General features: G+C 51.7%; 1 protein-coding gene across 29 annotated transcripts in view; it reads left to right on the top strand.

The window, feature by feature from the left end:
* SHANK2 (SH3 and multiple ankyrin repeat domains 2) overlaps positions 1–20,601 on the top strand; it is a 720,394-nt gene that overhangs the window by 518,239 nt on the left and 181,554 nt on the right. For all 29 annotated transcript variants that reach the window (XM_078341738.1, XM_078341739.1, XM_078341735.1 and 26 more), the window contains one exon: positions 667–791. In XM_078341738.1, the coding sequence (XP_078197864.1) occupies positions 667–791 (125 nt within the window). The remainder of the gene's footprint in view (positions 1–666; positions 792–20,601) is intronic.

Below are 20,601 nucleotides of genomic sequence, written 5' to 3'. Positions count from 1 at the left end.
CTCCCTAGAAAAGTCCGTCTCCTGCCCTGGAGTCGCACCTGGCAGCTGTGTGGGCCTCAGAGGCCGAGCCTCGCCGTGCTGGGCAGTGGTGTTCTGGCCCCTCCCCCCACATCAGTTCCTGGGGACACTGGTCACACACACAGTGGTCACAGAGGCCTGGGCTCCCTGTAGGGAGGACTCATGAGCAGATTCCAAATCCGTAGCCACCCACTGGGTCAGCATGATGTCCGTCCACATTCCAAGTCGAATTCCCTTGGTTGCAAGTGTACGGAGATGTAAATTTGGCAAGTGGTTCAGTGTGGTGTTTCTGTAGCTCTGTGTGGCAGGGGAGGAACTTTTCCATTTTTAGAACTGAAAATGTTTAGTCACTGATGCTTTTAAAGAAGATGACAGGCGTGTAGACATGTACCAAAGAGCACGTGATCCAGCAGAGAGGCCAGGAAGTATGATGGCGGCCCCAAGGTCCAGTGGACTTCATTGCTTGAGTTGCATAGACCCACAAATACGAGTCTCAAGCCCTTCCCAGGGGAGGGTTGGCCTGGACCAGCCACCTGCGCTGGGAGATGCATGGGCCCACTTCCTCCTGGGGTCCTGTGGGGAAGTTGGGCAATGTGAACTGGGAAAACATCCCCCACGCTTGTAACCAGGTGCTGCTTGTCTTCCCAGCTGACACACCCATTGAAGAATTCACACCAACACCGGCGTTCCCAGCCCTGCAGTACCTGGAGTCCGTGGACGAGGGTGGGGTGGCGTGGCAAGCCGGACTGAGGACCGGGGACTTCTTGATTGAGGTAGGGACACAGGTGTCTGTACCTTTCTGCTTGGGGAGAGCGCCGACTCTCAGGGAGAGGGTCACAGTCCTGGCAGCATGGCCACGAGGTGCGGTCTGGGGGTGCTTGTGGAGGCTGCTATGAACTTTCATAGTTTGGCCAAGTTCTCCCACCAAGAACTTGGGTACCGCTGCCTGTTGATCTTGTCTTGGGGGCCTTGGCCGTGACCAGTTGGAAGGAGGAGACGTCTGCGGAATTTGGCCGTTGGTCCTGAAGTAGAAGGTGGAAAGAGGAGGCATGCGGTCAGCATGTTGGGGACATGTGCGGATGGATCTGTGGGTGGTTTAGTTGTGACTCTATAAATAGGCACCAAGAGGAGTCATCATCGCTTCTTGTGTCCTACGGGTGAGTCGGTGAGCACTCATGTGTGGCGGTGGCTGGCGTGAGGTCTGCAACATGGTGGTCTTGTGTGATGGCTGGCTGAGAGTGCATAGATTTGCAGGTTTTGATGACGGGCCTGTCGGATGACGGCCTTCCAGGACCAAGGAGTGTGGGCAAGGGGGTGGCTGCCATCAGTGGCGCCAAAAGGAGATGTTTGAATTCAGATGCTTTGAAAACGAGCTTTTGCTGGTACAGAAAAGAGCATTCTCTTCCCTTAGAGAATAGACGTGTGAGTGCCTGGGCTCTGCAACCGTTCCCTTGGGTTGGCACGTTGGTGTGTGCAGGGGGTCTGAGGCCCCAGTGCGTCCGGGCACCTGGCCTTTTTGTGAGTTTCGGTGTTACTTTTAATCTTGTTGTGCAAGGGAACATGTTACTCTTTGGAAACAGGAAGAAGAAAAGAACCTTATGAGTTGAAAAGATGGTATTTTAAAGGTTCAGTAGACTCAAATGGCCCTCGTTGGGAGCTCACATTTCGTGGGCACACACTTTCTTTCACGTTACCCCGAGCCCTGCCTCATGTGCTGCAGAACTCCGAGTGCAGGTGGAAGGCTGGGTATGTCGCAGCCAGACAGCCACGTGGTGGTCCCTGCCATTGGGCCGGCCAGACACGCCCGTTCTGTAGACAAGGAGCCCACATTCCGTGCCCCAGTGAGAGGGCCACTCGCAACCATTTCTCCCAACGGGGCCTAAGCTCCTACACATGCTGTTCGTGCTTCGATTTCAGTAGAGATAACCTTAGAGGCCTACGGGGCTGTTAAGGGGGGATAGAAAGTCAGAAGGGAAGAGGCTATGGGAGGAGAGCGAGCCAGGTGAGATGGAGTGGGTGTTTGAACTCATTCTGAGTGCCTCCTGTAGATCCCCTTGATTTGCTGGAAGATACATTTAAATTATTATTGACCAGTCAGAGCCTGGTTTGCACGAGAAATGAGCTTCTTTGGGTTCTTGAGCATTGAAAGTGTCAGATGCGCTGTCAGAATGATGGAGACCAGAGCTCACTGCGGGTTCCTGGGCCAACTTAATTTGTAACCTTCATGGAAATGCAGAGGGTCTGGGTTGAATTATCCTCAGTAGGATGCAGTTGGGATGTAAGTCCCCTTCGTGTGTGCATGTGCGTGTGCGTGTGTGTGTGTGTGTGTGTGTGTGTGTTGGGGAGGCTGTGGCCTTGGGCCTAGCAGCGAGGCTGAAGTCTATAGGTGGTGTGAGAGTGTGTGCATGTGTGACAGGCAGGGTGGGGGCTGTTGAAATACGTTGCTCTTGGTTCCTGATTTTCAATAATAAAAGAGGGCTGCGGATACAAGAGCACCCCCCGTTGTTCAGCTCATTGGACTGTTTCCTGGATAAACTCATCAATAAAAGAAACGTGGCCTGCTGAGGCATGTGTGCGGGCCCCGCACTTGCCTGGTGAGCGGAGCCGCACTGGGTTAGAGGATGTTGCTCTCTGTGGCTGGAGCGCTCGCCTGGGTGGGGCTGGAAAGGCAGTGCACCTGCCCTGTTTGAAGTCTCTGTGGAAATGTGGAGCTTTGAGAGGTTCTACGCTTCTGTTTCCTGCTTTGACATTGCTTTGAACCTCTGATATGCAGATATATTTGCCATTTTGAAGCAGGTTTTGCATTCTGCATGACCTCTGACTTTTCGGAATTCTAGGAATGGCCAGTCCTGAGATGCATTAGGGCTGCGCCTGCGTTATGATGTCACAGATGGCCCAAGGGGCACTGGGCCCTCCGTAGCCCTAGAGGCTGCCCCACACGAGTCATGCATTAACAAGGGTGCAGGGCAGAGAGAGCTGGACCCTGGCCCCATCCTGGGTCCTCCCAGTTCATCATGTCCACAGCTGCCTCTGGGGACTCAGAAATTCTCCTCTAGGGGCTTAAGACTGAGAATTCCATTGAGTTATGTTCCTAGCCACTGGAATATTAAGATCGTGTACAGTCTAATAGGTGCGTGTTTGTTCCAGCAGACCCTGGTTCCGTGTTTTCAGCTTCGACCTTGGAGGGTGGTGTGAAACAGCCTCACGTGTCTCACGTGAGTTTTCTTTTTGGTGAGCAGCCAGCCCTAGAGCCAGTGGGGTTCCTGAGCTCTCAGTGAGGTGTGCAGGGTCTGCACGTGAAAATCCGCCCCAAATGCAGGCACTCTGTCTTCCTCACCCCAGGCAGCTCTTGGCAAGGCTTCCTTTCTCTCTGCTGTTTGAAAGAACCTCAAAAGTGTGACAGATTTTTATTTTCCCTTTAAAAATGCATGCTGCGGTCTGAACTTTTGGACCAACGGGCACCCTTTGAAGTGAATGTTGGCTTTTAATGTCCAGAGCTTCATTTTCTGTCGTTAACTTGGTGAGAACGCCCTGACATGGCCATCCGGCTCTCGGCCTTGGCGCCTGCTATGCTTTCCTGCTGTGTGTGATTTTCTTGGGCACTGACCAGGTAGAATGTATTTCTCTCCTACCTAAGCTTTTGGAAAGAGTTCATTCTTCGGTGGTGTTTTTGTTCCTTGGTTGACCACCCCCTGACCCCACCAACCACAATCAAAGGCTTTCAGCTGCCTCCAAATCGGGACTCTCATGAGACACAGATGTTAGTGCACAAGCTGTGTTGTAATAAAAGGTTCACCTTAGAGGTGGATGTGAAGGATAATCGGATGTCCCTCGGATAGGGACATCTGATCATGCTGGCTCCACGGACGGTGCTCAGTTGCCATTTCAGATCAGCTCGTGTGCCGGAAATCCCTGGGATGGCTGATGACACGGAGCCGTCCCAGATAGTGCAGTGTCACCCAGCCCAGGGGAGAAGGAGCTGGAGAGATTTCAGAGGCCATCGGAGGGGCAGGGCAGCGGGAAGTTGAATGCCCCTGCAGAGAATACCCATGGGACCTGCTTGGGGAGGGCGAGGGCTTGCAGAGAGGTGAATGCTCGAGCAGCGACAGCCCCCAAGAGAATCAGGGCAGGTGTTTCTCTCCATGCAGGCCAGACGTGAGCATGGGGCCTCCACCAGCCAGGAATGACAGGCCCATATTGCTCTGGTGAGAACAGGAAGCCTGGTCCAAATTGGTTTTCATAATGATTGGAGCTTGTCAGGAAGCTGAGACCAGAGAGTTTAGTCAGCCCGCCAGAATAGTTTGAAGACTTTGTGTGCTGTCTCTTAGAGATGATCCTGATTAGGCCCATTCACTACCACAGGATGGCTGGAGAGGTCAGAGGTTGCTTGAGAAGTTCATAAGACGTCCTGAGGAGGATGTGGGTGGCTCCTGGATGACGATAATGCATGGGGTGATTAAGGAGATGTGGAGGTGGGGACGCCACGTTGATGTCATGCAGGGCTCACCGTAGATCTCCTGCAGCGAAACCCGGCTGGGTGTCACAGTCACCTGAGGGTTATAGAAACCTGGTCTCCAGCCCACACACCCTGAATCAGAACCGTGAGGCAAGAGCTGGGGCATCCGTGAAAGCTGCAGTGGTGATGCGAGGGGTCCCAAGAGGCAGACAAGGCGATGATCCACTGGCCCAGTCCGTGTTGATATTCCCGCCTCTTGATGTGAGACGTCAACTAGAGTCTCCTCGGCCCAATACGAGCAGGCGTGCTCCGCTAATCTCCTTAAGATTAGGACTGACTCTTCCACAAACCCCTTGTTTGGCAACCTAAATTTTGTTCCTTGAGTGACTTTCGTGAACTAAAATATCCTGTGTCTGAGACATGCTTACAATGCAGCTGAACGGCAAGCAGGCAGAAGGCAATCAACATTCACAACAGATGTCACAAGAAGCCCATGTCCTTGTCTATGGCAGCTGAGGCTGGATCTCTAAGCCCTCCAGTGCCCCATCTAACCCTCACGGTCATCCATACAGCATGTATGTTCCTCCCCATTTTACAGATGGGGAAACTGAGGCACACGGGTGCAGTCACCGGCCCGTGGCGATGTAGCTGGTGAGTGGAGAAGGTGGAATTCCATCCCAGGCTGTCCGGCTCAGTAATGTCATGGCTCAAAGATTCACGAGCGACACTTTGATGCGCTTCGTGTATAAATGAGCAAAGGGTAAGAAGAGAAGCAGTGAGTTGCCCGTTTTGTTTTCAAGTTAGCAAATACTTTTTTGTGACTGCCCTCATTGCTGCCGTCAGCACTCACGTGTTGCTGGGGGGAACCGCAAGTTGCCGGAAATGTTCTCAAAATCAACGTGGTCATATGTAACAGGAGCCATAACGCAGAACCGGGAGTTTTACATCTAGGAATCCATGCTAAGGGAATGATCTTTAAAAACCAGGTAGAAATCACGGTGCGGCAAAAACAAGCGATCGGGGTGGGAGGGACGGGGGCTAACGGTGAATGGGTCAGGGCAGTGGATGTCTGTTGTGAATTCGTAAGAAAACATTAAAAATGATGCTTCAAAGTGTTCTTAATACCAATGGGAAAAGGTTACATTCTACTTAGTGAGAAAGGCAGAATCGAAATGACCGGCACAATACCATCTAGTAGCATCTTTCCCCAGTACAGGCATAGAAGAGAAAAAAGGACAGGAAATATTAACGCCTAGACGGTGGGATTGTGTTATTTTCCCTTTTTTCAGATGCTTCTCTCAGATTTCCTAGAATCGAAGTATTCCTATTTCAAAAAGTATCCGTTTCATACATAGGAAAGTATGTCTTAGAACAAAGTAATCCTAGCACTTTGGGAGGATGAGGAGGGCAAATCACAAGGTCAGGAGTTCAAGACCTGCCTGACCAACATGGTGAAACACCGTCTCTACTAAAAATCCAAAAAATTAGCTGGGCGTGGTGGCGGTCACCTGTAATCCCAGCTACTCAGGAGACTGAGAGAGGAGAATCTCTTGAACCCAGGAGGTCGAGGTTGCAGTGAGCAGAGATCGCACTACTGCACTCCAGCCTGGGTGACAGAGCAAGACTCTGTCTCAAAAAAAAAAAAAAAAGGAAGAAAGTTGTCTGACACAGGAGACAGTGTCCAGTACCCTTGGTACAGGTGTTTGCTGTCGGAGGAGAAAGCCTTTCCGGCATTACTCACTTTCCCAGGGACCATTCCTCACCCACCTGCTGCAGGGCTCAGACGATGCCTGTGGTTTTTGTGACTGTTTTCTTGGCCCTGAAGTGGCCACTCTCCTTTTTGTGTTAATTTCTCTAAATGGGTTTTCCCTTGCAGTTAAAGCAGGCGACAATATCTTCATCCTTGAAAAGTGGTGCTCGAGTTTGCTAATTACTTTTTCCTCATGTTAAATACTTGCACAAGAGAGGGCGTGGATCTGCTTTATACTCAAGGTTTGTATTTAAGTCAGGATGCTAAGAGGGATGCCCTGCTGTTTTCCTTGGAGACCCCGGGAGTGTCTCATAAGGCAAGTGCCGTGGCACACGCCTATAATCCCAGTACTTTGGAGACAGATGCGGGCAAATCACTTAAGGTCAGGAGCTCAAGACCACCCTGGCCAACATGGTGAAATCCCATCTCTACTAAAAGTGCAAAAATTAGCCAGGCATAGTGGCACATGCCTGAAATCCCAAAGGAGGCTGAGGCAGGAGAGTCGCTTGAACCTAGGAGGTGGAGGTTGCAGTGAGCTGAGATTGTGCCACTGCACTCCAGCCTGGACAACAGAATGAGACTCCATCTCAAGAAAAAAATGTTTCTTAGGCTGGTACTTAAAAACAGGACTTGAGAATTGTGAGGCGGCCTCTAGCATGTTTGACTTTTCAACCAAGCTGGCATGGGGAACAGCTGTTAGAGCTCGCTGCTCAAGGGTCAACCCCACTCCCCAGCTTCAGTGTTAAATATTACTTGGAGGAAAGCAAATGAAGTCCAGATTCAGCACAATCAGTCATTACACTTGCTGGGTCCCAGTATTCCTTTTGTTATAATGGGTGGTTGTGACAGTAGAATCACCTGAGACGAACTGAGTCCACCCCAAGCTTTCAGCACCAGAGTGCTGGACAGAGGTGCTGAGCACAGGGCTGGCATTCAATCAACCTTCTTTTTTAGAAACAGGATCTTGTTCTGTTGCCCAGGCTGGAGCACAGTGGCACAATCACAGCTCACTGGAGACTTGAACTCCTCAGTTCAAAACATCCTCCCACCTCAGCCTCCCAAGTAGCTGATACTACAGGCATGCACCGCCACACTTAGCTAACTTCTGCTTTTTTTTCTTTTTTGAGATGGAGTCTTGCTCAGTTGCCCAGACTGGAGTACAGTGGTGCAATCTTGGCTCACTGCAACCTCCGCCTCCCAGGTTCAAGTGATTCTTCTGCCTCAGCCTCCTGAGTAGCTGGGATTACAGGCACGCACCACCACACCTGGCTAATTTTTGTATTTTTAGTAGAGATGGGGTTTCAACATGTTGGCCAGGCTGGTTTTGAACTCCTGACCTCAGGTGATCCGACCACCTCAGCCTTCCAAAGTGCTGGGTTTACAAATGTGAGCCACTGCACCTAGCCACTCTTCTACTTTTTTGTAGAGCCAGAGTCTTGCTTCATTGCCTAGGCTGGTGTCAAACTCCTGGCCTCAAATGATCCTCCCACCTCAGCCTCCCAAATCACTGGGACTAAAGATGCAGGCGCCCCACCCAGCCTTAGTCAGTACTTGTCATAGATTGTCATCCTGTCCTTCATCATCCTTAATGATGACTGACTCACAAGAGGAAACCAGCAGCTATTCGTTGAACAAACAGTGATGATAATATTATAATAATGACTGATGTTTGTTACCACTGTTATTTCAACGTGTAGCAGTTACAGAGCACACCCACCATGTGCCAAGTACGTCAGACACTTTCAGCCAAGAGCACATGAGCCACAGCTTCCTTGTGCCTCTGTTATGGGAGATATCACTAATATAGGTGCCTGCCTCATGCCTCACCAGCCCCCAAAATCCCTGGCAGGCATACCTGCTGCTTTGGCTCAAAGCCCTGCTCCCAGGGCACTTACCACCTTGTGCAATTCCATGTTGGTGGTGTTTAGGTCTCCTTGGAATTCTTATTCCTGATGCCCACCTTGCCCTCTAGCAGCAAATCCCAAGGCCAAGACCAGAGCCCTGTTGTGGTTTCCCTGGGCCAGCATCCCTTGTTCTAGTGGTACAGCCACATCACACAGCTCACATTCCGCTAGCTTGCCTTTTGGGATATTGTGAGAGACTTTGTGACGCGTCCTGCTGGTGGCCCTGAGGACCAATCTAGGAACTCTCTCCACCCACCCCACCAAAATTTCTTCAGCTCTTATTTAAATGGTCTTAAATGGCTTTTTTTTTTTTTTTTTTTTTTTTTTTTTTTTTGAGACAGAGTCTCACTCCATCACCAGGCACTAGGCTGGAGTGCAGTGAGTGGCGCGACCTCGGCTCACTGCAACCTCCACCTCTCAGGTTCAGGCAATTCTCCTGCCTCTGCCTCAGCTTCCAGAGTAGCTGGGACTACAGGCATGCACCACGATGCCCAGCTAATTTTTTTGTATTTTTAGAAGAGACGGGGTTTCACCATCTTGGCCAGGATGGTCTCGATCTCTTGACCTTGTGATCTGCCCGCCTTTAAATTGCTATTTAATTCAATAACTAAGTTAAAGACAAAACACCAGCTGATGTTAGCAGGAATCCAGAGTGACTGCTGAATTCTTGACTTGGGGTCATTGGCACCTTGGTCATTGAGGCCAATATTTCATTGCATCACACCAAAGACAAGCAGGGTCTGTCCTCCATCCCGCTGAGTGTGGGACGTTTCTGTCCTGATGGCTTGGTGGCTTATCACCATGTTGTCAGGATCCACTGACCAAGGGTAACAGCATTGAGGGGTCTTTACTCTCTGAGGCTTAATGCACTGTGGTCTTTGTTCTCCTAGGCAGAGGCCACTGCTCTGTGGGGGGGCCTGGATGGCTGGGAGGTTCGATCTCTTTTCTGCACATGGCCTTCTGGGCCTGGCGGTCGTTCTCTTTGTCCTCTATATTGACTGGGAACAGGTGGTTCAGGCTGAGGAGCAGCCCAGGAATCTTGCTGAGAAGGTGGATGCAGACAGCTTGGTGACTGCAAATCTGAAGTCTTGGCTCGTTCATTTTGGGGTTCTAATTTGAAGCATCAGTGATTTCAATTTCAGGCTAAAAAAAGATTCAGAATCACTTCAGGGGACCATGGCTGCTGTGTTCAGATGCCATGGGGCTGGCAGATGGCAGCACGCGGGGTTAGAGAGAGGCAGAGAGGAGCCACGGTCAAGGGCACGGGCTGTGCCATCTGATCCGGGTTTGAATCTGGGCTCTGCTTCTTCTTAACTGTGTGAACTTGCTCAGGTTGCTCATTTCTTGGCCTTAGTTTCTCAAACTGTAAATAAAAGGGTATGTGAAGCATGTAGCAGTTTCTGGCCTCATGAGTTCTCCACAAATGGTGGCAATTGTAAAAATTACTTCTGAAACTTCACTCATTCATTTCTGAAGCATACATTGTGCCCCCCAGGTACTGGGCTGGAAGAAAGGCATGAATCAGGCACAGTTCCTTGGGGAACACACAGTATAGAAGGGGGAGGCAAAAAGCAGAGTGTGGCAAAGGCCCCAAAATAAATCAGGAAAAGGACTTCATGAAAGATGGTGTTGGCACCAGGCTTTGATGGGTGAGTGAGTTTTTGTAGGCAGAACTGAGGAGGAAGCTCTTGAACAAAAGCTTAGAGGATCAGGAATGTTCAGGGTAGATTTCGGGAGTGGTCGGATGCTGTGAAGCTGGGGGTGACCTGCTGGTGGAGTGGGGTCCTGGGGTGTGGGCTAAGTAGGTACAAATATGTGTGGCTGGATGGTGGCACAGAGCAATAGCGTTGCTAGATCTCTCCAGGGTGCTGAACCTCCTGTGAGTCACGGTCTCTCTCCAGGGTGCTGAACCACTCCAGGGCACTGGCTCTCTGCAGGGTGTGCTGAACCAGAGAGCTCCAAGGATAGGAGACAGCCTTCCTCAGGAAGTCTGAAGGAAGCCCTCAGCATGTCCCCTCCCTCCATCCCTGCAGCTTTCATTTCTGTCCCCTGCGTCCTTGGACTTTCTAGGCATAGAAGGCATAGAGACTCATTATTTAGTGACAATCTCATCTACTTGGTGGCGAGGAGAGGCCAAGGAGCCAATGAGCATCTGCATGTCCTGTGCTTTGAGCCCCACTCCCCTCACCACTGAGGCTTCAGCTCACATGCCGCCTTCTCAGAGAGGCCCCGCTGGGCACCCTTGGGTTCCCCTGACTCTCACAGTCACACCATGTGCTTCTGTGACCATAGGAATCATCTCCTGTGTTAGGTGGTTGACTTACTATCCACCTCCCTCATGGAGCATTCCCTGTGGGCCAGAGAGTTTGCTGACTAGGTCTCTGCTACAGCTCCAGCATACAGCGCAGTGCCAGCTGTATAACTGAGGCCCTAGAGCATGTGTTCAGTGATGGGCACTCCTGGGATGGAGGAGTTTCACACCCGTCTTGCAGGTAATGAAACTGAGCCTCAGAGAGATTAAGAAGCCTGCCCAGGTCCCTCCAGGGAGGTCTGAATCTAAGCTGACTCCAAAGCTTGTTTCTTTTGCCCTATGTCTGTCTGTCTCTTTTGCACTGTGTCTGTCTGAGGCTCTGAGTAAGTCCCAGCTCACTGGGATGTATAGGAGGCATAGTGGGCTGACATCTCCACATTGGGAGCTGCTGGCACTGGGTCCTCTGATGCACCCATTCATGCCTCTGAGTCCTGTCCGCCTGCCCGCTCCTCCCTCCCATAACCCACTGCCGCCCTCCCAGTGAGTGTGATCAGCAGTCTCTTGTTAGCACTGATTTGTCTTCGCCTTTGGTGCCCTTTTGCAGGGAGTTTCATGATACAAGCAGTTAGGTTGGCAAATGAACTGGAGGAAGGCCCTCTGCTAAGTGCCCCATAGGATCTTTTAATTGATGGAGATTGTCAGCCCTGGGAATTGGGGTGTGTGCATGCCAACAGTAAGCAGAGTGGGATGAGAAAGGGAGGCAGAGCTGATGCTGTACAGCCCTGAGAATAGGGGCCCCACTCTGGTCTCATGAAGTCCGCCACCTACCAGCAACGTCTCTACCTCCCTCTCCCCAGGATCTTCAGGTGGGTTCCATGGAGAAGACTTTTCCATGCATCTCCTTTGTGTTCAGCCTCTGTGGCAGGACCTAGGGGGTCAGGGAGATAAAACGGGGTTGTCCTGGGCATGGGCACCTCCTTCAGCATCCTCAGGGCTGGGGCTGCAGAGGGAGAAGTGTGGTCTCTGGGTGAGAAGGGAGATGAGGCCAGTGAGGAGATGGACATCGCCATTGGGTGCTCTCTCTGGTCTTCACACACTTCACCTCTCCTGCCCCCAGACACTTGCCCACAATTTTGCCTTCTCCACCTGCCCCACCAGGATGCCTCCTGCATCTGCTTCAGATGTCTGCTCCTTGACAGTTGCCTGCGATGCCCACTCATAAGCCCTTGCCATGGTCACTTCCTGCACGTACCCCGTGAGCTAAGGGATCACCCAGAGCCGAGCACATGGCAAATATCCAATAAATATTCCTCAAGGAAAAGAAGGTACCACTGAGGAAAGCACAGCCAGGATAGAATGACATCCTGGCGAAGGGGCTCCTTCCTCCCAGACCCCTTCCCCATCTCCATCAGGGCCAGAACTTGAAAAGCCAGTGGAGGTGGAGGGATGGCGTCATTTACATCAGAGAGAGCATGAGAAGCCAGCCCTTCCCTGGAAAGTGCCAGCCTTCTCTTTCCAGGCCCACTGGGATCCCAAGGGGGATTGTGTGCCCCTCCTCTTGAGAAATTTTAGTAAACTCTACCCCATATCTGCCTGGTGACCAGCTTTCACATTAGCGTTATTTCACTGTGTCTCGAGTAAATCATGTCAGATAAAATATAATTGGGAATGCAGAGAAGCCAAGGGAAAAACCAGGGATGCTGCCAGCAGGAGACAGTGTCCACATAACAGGTTTATCTTTGTGGATTTTTCTTTCTGTGTGTCTGTTAGTAATACATTTTGTCATGTGTTTCTATACTTTTTTTTCATTTGGGTATGTCTTTTTATTGTGGTAAAATACACAGACCATAAAATTCACCATCGAACCCGTTAGCACTCCCTCTCCTTCTCCCTCCCAGCCCCAGGGAGACACCCTGCCCCGTCCCTCTTGGGTCTGCCTGTTCCGGATGGTCCTGTTCATGGAATCATGCTCCAGGCCGCCTTTTGCGTCTGGCTTCTTTCAGCAGCATGTGCTTTAGGTTCATCCATGTGGTGGCGTGCGTCCATAGTGCCTTCCTTTCGTGGGTGAAAATAATGTTTCTGTCGCATGATTAGACCACAGTTAGTTTATCCACTCGCCAGTTCACGCAGCCTTGTTTCCACCTTTTGGTTGATGTGGGTAACGTGGACGTGAACGTTTTTTTACCAGGTTTTGTTTTCAGTTCTTTGGGGCACGTACTAAGGAGTGGAATTACTGGGCCACGTGGTAATTCTGTGTTTCCTGAAACTGCTGCCGCGCACCCCAGAGTCCCCATCCTGGGTGGGATGGGCGGGCGTTCAGCGAATGCTGAGTTCACAACCTTGGTCACACACCTGGGCAGAAGGACCACAGAGGGAAGGAGGCCCCGCCCCCTTTTGTGAAGACAGCGCTCAGACCCAACAAAAGCTTCACTGCTGGGCACCATGAAACAGGCTGCAAAGAAAACTCTCACCGCAGCCCTGGCGGTGACCGTGCAAAATGCTGAGGCTGCTGGAGCACCTACTGCATGCCAGCACCGTTTCTGAGAGAGTTCACACGCATGAACTCACTTCATGCTCACTTTATCTCAGTTATTTTTACCACCTCCTTTCCTTGCATGAGGAGGCTACAGCACAGAGTGGGGACTCACTGGCCCGCAGGCACACGGCGAGTGGCAGAGCCAGGCTGTTCTTCCAGGGTCGATGTATCTCTTCCCACCTGTCAGGCAGGAGGAGTCCTGCCCAATTTGATGTCTTCTGTGATGCAGACTCTAGAGGAAAGGGAAAAACAAAGAAACAGAGCTTAGGCAGAAAGCTGGAAGGAACAAAAGTCATGCACGGGCAAGCCTGAAGGGAGACTGGGGGCTTACTTTTATGCACAGATTATAGGTGGGGCTACCAAAAAATACTGCTTTGTACTTTTAATTAGATTTGTTTTGGCCGGGTACAGTGGCTCATGCCTGTAATCCCAGCACTTTGGGAGGCCGAGCCAGGTAGATCGCCTGAGGCCAGGAATTCAAGACCAGCCTGGCCAACATAGCAAAACCCCCATCTCTACTAAAAAATGCAAAAATTAACTGGGGGTGGTGGCAGGCACCCATAATCCCAGCTACTCAGGTGGCTGAGGCAGGGAGATTCACTTGAACCCAGGAGGTGGCGGTTGCAGTGAGCCGAGATTTTTGCCACTGCACTCCAGCCTGAGTGACAGAGCAAGACTCTGTCTCAAAAAAAAAAAAAAGTTAGATTCCTTTTAATAACTGGAGAAATACTATTAAAGATCGGAAACCCCATTTCCTATCTATTAGGTATCTGGACTATGATTCTTTGAAAATCATTCCAGCAAGGACTGGACCACATGGGGTTAGGGTATCTCTCTGGGTTGTACACATCTACAAACTTATTTTGAGCAACTGCCTGATAGGCTCAGGCCTGGAGCCTAGTGGTTGGTGAAACAGATTTTAATCTATCTTGTCCTTCTTCCCAAAGAGTGCAAAAGTCAGGTCCTGCGCTTCTCTACACCCCATGCCCAGGCGTAGAGTAAACAGGGCAAAAAGCGAGCTGTATTACTGGTCTTGCCTATTTCAGTGAAGGACAGTGAATAACTCTCCCTACTGTGCTACCCCTCCTCCTTTACTGGGTCCCAATTATCTGCAAGAAAGGAGATGTGCCCTCCTCTCTCCTGCTCCCCATCACACCCCACCCCATGTGCACCAGGTTTTACTCAAATCTAGCAAATTCCATTCAGAGTTGGCTGGTTCCTCAGAGAGTGGTTAGGAAGAGAATTCCACAGAGACCCAACTCTTAATTCTGTATTGAATAGAAAAACCCATCTCAGCAGGCACTTTTCCTACCCCTAGGCAGGAGCATAAGGTTTTTTTTTCTCTGAGGGCTACTTGAGAAATAGAGGCCCCCAGGCAGGTGATACAGAGCTCCCAGAGGCTCCTTCTCCATCACGGCAAGCTTTCACATTGGTTTGGAGCAGTTCAGACTGTTAGAACGGCTATCAGTTGACATTGCTGTTGTCCCATGCCCAGGCGTGCCTAAGCAGAGGCATCCTGCAAAGTGGTTGCTCCACCCATATAGTGAGAGTAAAGGAAGTGGGGGAAACAGGGGCCGAGGAACTAAAGGGCTGGAGGGGCTGCCCTTGGGGATCCTGTGTATTGGGCGAGGCCAGCTGTGGTCACTGTGCACCTGAACTTGGAAAGCAGAGAGCCCAATTGGACACTTTACCTTGGGAATGCCTAAGTGCTGCCCTTGGGACACCAGCTTCATTACCTTTGACCACCCTGGAGGGCTGAGATGCCTCCACTCGTCTTTTTTTGTGGCTGTGTAGTATTCCATGGTGTATATGTATATTTGCGTCGTCTTTTTTTGTGGCTGTGTAGTATTCCATGGTGTATATGTACCACATTTTCTTTGTCCAGTCTATCATTGATGGGCATTTGGGTTGGTTCCAGGTCTTTGCTATTGTACACAAAGCAATGTGTATAATATCTGTATCCCTGGTATCTGTATCCCTCCCCTGTTGTTGCAATGAACATATGTGTGCATGGGTCTTTACAGTAGAACGATTTATAGTTCTTTGGATATATACCCAATAGTGGGATTGCTGGGTCAAATGGAATTTCTGTTTCTAGATCCTTGAGGAATCACCACACTGTCTTCTGCAATGATTGAACTAATTTACACTCCCACCAACTGTGTAAGAGTTTTCCTGTTTCTCCACATCCTCTCCAGCATCTGTTGTCTCCAGATTTTTTAATGATCGCCATTCTAACTGATGTGAGATGGTATCTCAATATAGTTTTGATTTGCATTTCTCTGATGACCAGTGATGATGAGCATTTTCTCATATGTTTGTTGGCCTCATGTATGTCTTCTTTTGAAAAGTGTCTGTTCATATCCTTTGCCCACTTTTGAATGGGCTTGTTTGTTTTTTTCTTGTAAATCTGTTTTAGTTCTTTGTAGATTCTGGATATTAGCCCTTGACACAGCCTGATGGGTGAGGTGAGTCTTTTCTAGCCGGGAAGGGAAACGATCTTTCCAGCCTGAGACTCACAGTCATTCGCACTGAATTGCCTGGGTTTGAGGGGGCATGGAGCATAGGAGAGCAAAATGCTACCCTCGCCGCCATGGGCTACCAGCATCCGAGTTGCCTGGGGTCCACACAACACTGGGAACAGTAACAAGGACTGTTTCGGTAGTGACCTCTGCCACTTCTTGAGCACTTACTGTGGGCCAGGGTCCCCTTCCACACTCAGCGGTCTGAGGAGGGAGGTGGCATTACTGTCATTTTGCACATGGAGCAGCTGAGGTTTGGTGAACCTAAGGATGGCCCAAGTCGCAGGAGATGGTGAGGGAGTGACGGGGCAGGATTCAAACCCAAGTCGGGCTCTGGCTCCAGAGTTCTCCAACACTGTGTATGACTCTTGCTGCGGCAGAGAAGTGGGTCAGGGGGCTCTCAGGGGTCCTGGCCACCCTGAAGATGCTGGGCTTAAAGCCCAGGGCACTCGTCCTTGCCCCAGCTCCTGGACTGAGGCAAAACTGGGAAGCGTCGGCCCCAAGGAACTCGTCAGCCCCGAGGACCCATGGCAGGCGGCGCTGACTCCAAGTCCTGGTATCTGTATCCCTCCCCTGTTGTAAATACAGCAGCTGAACCTCTGCAGCGCCCGTGTGGGGTCAGCAGTGATGCGCTTTCATTCCTTTATCGGACCCAGACACACCTTTTCCAGGAACACGTTTTTTTGTTGTTGGTTAATTTTCCCAGAGTGGTTTTTTTTTTTTTTTATGAGCTTTCTGATTACAGTGGCCTGATTTGTTGTCCACGTTTGTTTTTGTTTTTCCTGGAGGACAGACTGTGTGCCCAGCAGCCCCATTGCCAACCCCGTCCCGAGCCTGGGGCCTCTCTAGACAACCCCTGCCTCAGTCCAGGAACACCAGGATTCTGGCAGTGAGCAAGATCAAGCCTGTGTGTACCTCGTCTGCCCCTTCAAAGCATTCTTGACAGGTTTTGTGTTTTTGGGGGTTCTTCTGAGAGAGAGTCTCACTCTTGCTCAGGCTGGAGTGCAGTGTTGCAATCTAGGCTCACGGTAACCTTCACCTCCCAGGTTCATGCGATTCTCCTGCCTCAGCCTCCTGAGTAGCTGGGATTACAGGCGTGCCGCCACCATGCCCAGCTAATTTTTGTATTTTTAGTAGAGACGGGGTTTCATCACGTTGGCCAGGCTGGTCTCGAACTCCTGACCTCAGGTGATCTGCCCACCCTGGCCTCCCAAAGTGCTGGGATTCCAGGCATGAGCCACTAAGCGCAGCCTTTGAGCAGGTCTTTTGATGAATTTCCTACTTGTTCATAGTCCCTGCCAGGCCAGGGTCATCTTAAAGGCAGTCACCTTCCTGTCCACGTGTTTGTCTGAGGCACAGATATCGATCTTGGCAAAAGGCGTGGGCTGTTGTTTGCTGAATAAATGCATAAAGGAAGGAATCAATTAAGTGAGCACAGCAAACTGGGACTCAGTGACTCTGTGGGGTTTGGCAGGTAGGTCTGGTGATTGATTTCAGCGCTGTCCTCACCCCTGGCTTTGCTGAGCTCTGCACCATCTCTGGGAATGCATGTTGGAAAGGTGTGTTCTTCCAAGATCACCTCCTTCTTGCATTTCCAGCAGGCAGGAGCTGCCATGCAGGAGGGCTGAGGGTCCTGCCCGGAGACTGGGGCCCCTCTCAGTTCCTGTCGCTGCCCTCACCCCACACAGAGGTATCCAGCCTGGGACGCACTGGGAAGCAGATGGACAGATGCCAGGAGTGGCCAGATACAACATTCTCTTCCTTTTAACTGTGTGATCCCACTCAAGTGAGGCTCCTAGAGTGGTCACATTTGACACGTTCATAGAGACAGAAAGTAGGATGGTGGGTGCCAGGGGATGGGATTTGTGTGTAATGGGGACAGTTCAGTTTGGGATGAGACAGTTCCGGAGATGTGTGCTGGTTATGGCTTCACACGGTGCCATGAACTGACCACTTTAACGTGGTAAATTTTATGCTAATTTCCCTTTTACTACATTGTTTTTTTCATTTGAAAGTTTTTAGAAGGCAGTGCTCTTCGCTTTCTGTTTTTAACTTCTGAAGAGTTGGGCTTTCTTGTTAGATCTGGGGCAAGCCCCGGCATGCTTCCTTAGCTCTGAAACAGGACCAACGACGACCCCTGCTTGCTGCCACGTACAACCCTGGGGTCAGCTGAGACTCTGGGCAGGGCTGCAGCTCAGCCCCGACCCCAGAACTCCTCTGCCCTCTCTGTTCCTCCCCCTCCTCCACCTGCAGTCCCCTAATTGGCTTCCTGTTTATTCAGGGCTCTGACCAGCCCCTGGCGTGGTTTCAACATTTTATCGTCGGTCAGCCTTCTCCCGTTGGACCTTAATGAGAGCAAAGACTGTCTTTCTTGCTCACCTGCAAGAGAAGGCACCCAGCACCTAGCAGGAGCGCAATCAGCCCTCGTTAAAATGAACCAAAACAATGCCAAAATATAAAAGAAAGAGAAGGGTATTTACATAGCAACCATGAAGCGACCCCGAGATGCCATCCCAAATGCCAGCCACAGCTCACAGACCAACCGCTGGAGCGTAATGATATTGCTGCTTTTTAAAGAAGTATGCAAAAATACTATGTGTATTGTCTGTACTCCACATTTCCCAAGGGAACTCAAATGCGGTGCAGAAGTTCTAGAAAGCTCCACAGCAATGTGATAACCCTCCAAGGTAAGCTCTCCTCCAACGGGCTACCTTGGAGGAAGATACGGGTTGAGGTGAGTCACAGGGGGCTCCACTATTTTTTAATTGATACCTAGTAATTGTACATATTTACGGGGCCCATGTGACATTTTGATGCATGCCCACGATGCCTAAGAATGAAATCAGGATAACGGGAATGTCATTACCTCCAGCCTTTATTTCTTTGTGCTGGGAACATTCCAAATCTTGTGTAGTATATTTTGAAATAGAAAACAAATTATTATTAACTATAGCCACCTCGGACTTTCTGTAAAGTAACCTTTAAAAAAAAAAACACAACTTGTATTATTTGTCTAATTAGAAATAAACAAGCTGGCGAAATTACGGCTCTCGAGCCCAAGGGACCGACTCTGCGTTATCCTCGGTCACGTTGAGGGCTTTTGCCATCTTCACCTCTTCAGCAGGTGCGGCTCCTGAGCCAGATATACATCTCCAGGAAACCCATGTCCTGTTTGTGTCACTTGGTATTTCCCAGAAAATGATGTGAGGCATCAGGGGGAAGGATGGAAGTGGCAGCCCGGCCTCCAGTTCCGTGGGAGGGAAGCACCCAGCTAGCGTGGACACAGGGGAGTCGCCTCTCAGCTCCGCCTCAATTGCGATGAGACAGGCTAAGCCACCGTCCCCGTAAACCCAGCAACCCCATCACTCTGTTCTCCTTCTCCAAAGCAGTTCCCTCAACTGTGATGAGACAGGCTAAGCCGCCGTCCCCGTAAACCCAGCAAGCCCATCACTCTTCTCCACAGCAGTTCGTATGGGGCGACCTAGTGAGCTCGGTTCTGCCCGGAGTTCCTGCTGAGGCCCCTCTGTCGCTTCGTGGTTGGTCTGTTCTCTAGGGCGACCCAGTGACCTTGGTTCTGCCCGGGGTCCCTGCTGAGGCCCCTCTGTCGCTTGCTGGTTGGTCTGTTCTCTAGGGTGACCCAGTGACCTTGGTTCTGCCCGGGGTCCCTGCTGAGGCCCCTCTGTCGCTTGCTGGTTGGTCTGTTCTCTAGGGTGACCCAGTGACCTTGGTTCTGCCCGGGGTCCCTGCTGAGGCCCCTCTGTCGCTTGCTGGTTGGTCTGTTCTCTAGGGTGACCCAGTGACCTTGGTTCTGCCCGGGGTCCCTGCTGAGGCCCCTCTGTCGCTTGCTGATTGGTCTGTTCTCTAGGGCGACCCAGTGAGCTCGGTTCTGCCCGGGGTCCCTGCTGAGGCCCCTCTGTTGCTTCGTGGTTGGTCTGTTCACTAGGGCGACCCAGTGACCTTGGTTCTGCCCGGGGTCCCTGCTGAGGCCCCTCTGTCGCTTGCTGGTCGGTCTGCTCACTAGGGCGACCCAGTGAGCTTGGTTCTGCCCGGGGTCCCTGCTGAGGCCCCTCTGTCGCTTGCTGGTTGGTCTGTTCTCTAGGGTGACCCAGTGACCTTGGTTCTGCCCGGGGTCCCTGCTGAGGCCCCTCTGTCGCTTGCTGGTTGGTCTGTTCTCTAGGGTGACCCAGTGACCTTGGTTCTGCCCGGGGTCCCTGCTGAGGCCCCTCTGTCGCTTGCTGGTTGGTCTGTTCTCTAGGGTGACCCAGTGACCTTGGTTCTGCCCGGGGTCCCTGCTGAGGCCCCTCTGTCGCTTGCTGGTTGGTCTGTTCTCTAGGGTGACCCAGTGACCTTGGTTCTGCCCGGGGTCCCTGCTGAGGCCCCTCTGTCGCTTGCTGGTCGGTCTGCTCACTAGGGCGACCCAGTGAGCTTGGTTCTGCCCGGGGTCCCTGCTGAGGCCCCTCTGTCGCTTGCTGATTGGTCTGTTCTCTAGGGCGACCCAGTGAGCTCGGTTCTGCCCGGGGTCCCTGCTGAGGCCCCTCTGTTGCTTCGTGGTTGGTCTGTTCACTAGGGCGACCCAGTGACCTTGGTTCTGCCCGGGGTCCCTGCTGAGGCCCCTCTGTCGCTTGCTGATTGGTCTGTTCTCTAGGGCGACCCAGTGAGCTCGGTTCTGCCCGGGGTCCCTGCTGAGGCCCCTCTGTCGCTTCGTGGTTGGTCTGTTCTCTAGGGTGACCCAGTGAGCTTGGTTCTGCCCGGGGTCCCTGCTGAGGCCCCTCTGTCGCTTCGTGGTTGGTCTGTTCTCTAGGGCGACCCAGTGAGCTTGGTTCTGCCCGGGGTCCCTGCTGAGGCCCCTCTGTCGCTTGCTGGTTGGTCTGTTCTCTAGGGCGACCCAGTGACCTTGGTTCTGCCCGGGGTCCCTGCTGAGGCCCCTCTGTCGCTTGCTGGTTGGTCTGTTCTCTAGGGCGACCCAGTGACCTTGGTTCTGCCCGGGGTCCCTGCTGAGGCCCCTCTGTCGCTTGCTGGTTGGTCTGTTCTCTAGGGCGACCCAGTGACCTTGGTTCTGCCCGGGGTCCCTGCTGAGGCCCCTCTGTCGCTTGCTGGTCGGTCTGCTCACTAGGACATTTTCTTTATCTGGGCTGTCCCCTCCGCCCCTCCCCGCCAGTGCTGC

Source organism: Callithrix jacchus, chromosome 10 (genome assembly GCF_049354715.1).
Source record: "Callithrix jacchus isolate 240 chromosome 10, calJac240_pri, whole genome shotgun sequence".
Lineage (NCBI taxonomy): Eukaryota > Metazoa > Chordata > Mammalia > Primates > Cebidae > Callithrix > Callithrix jacchus.
The sequence above is the reverse complement of the archived record's forward strand: the minus strand, read 5'-3'. Positions and strand labels throughout refer to the sequence as shown.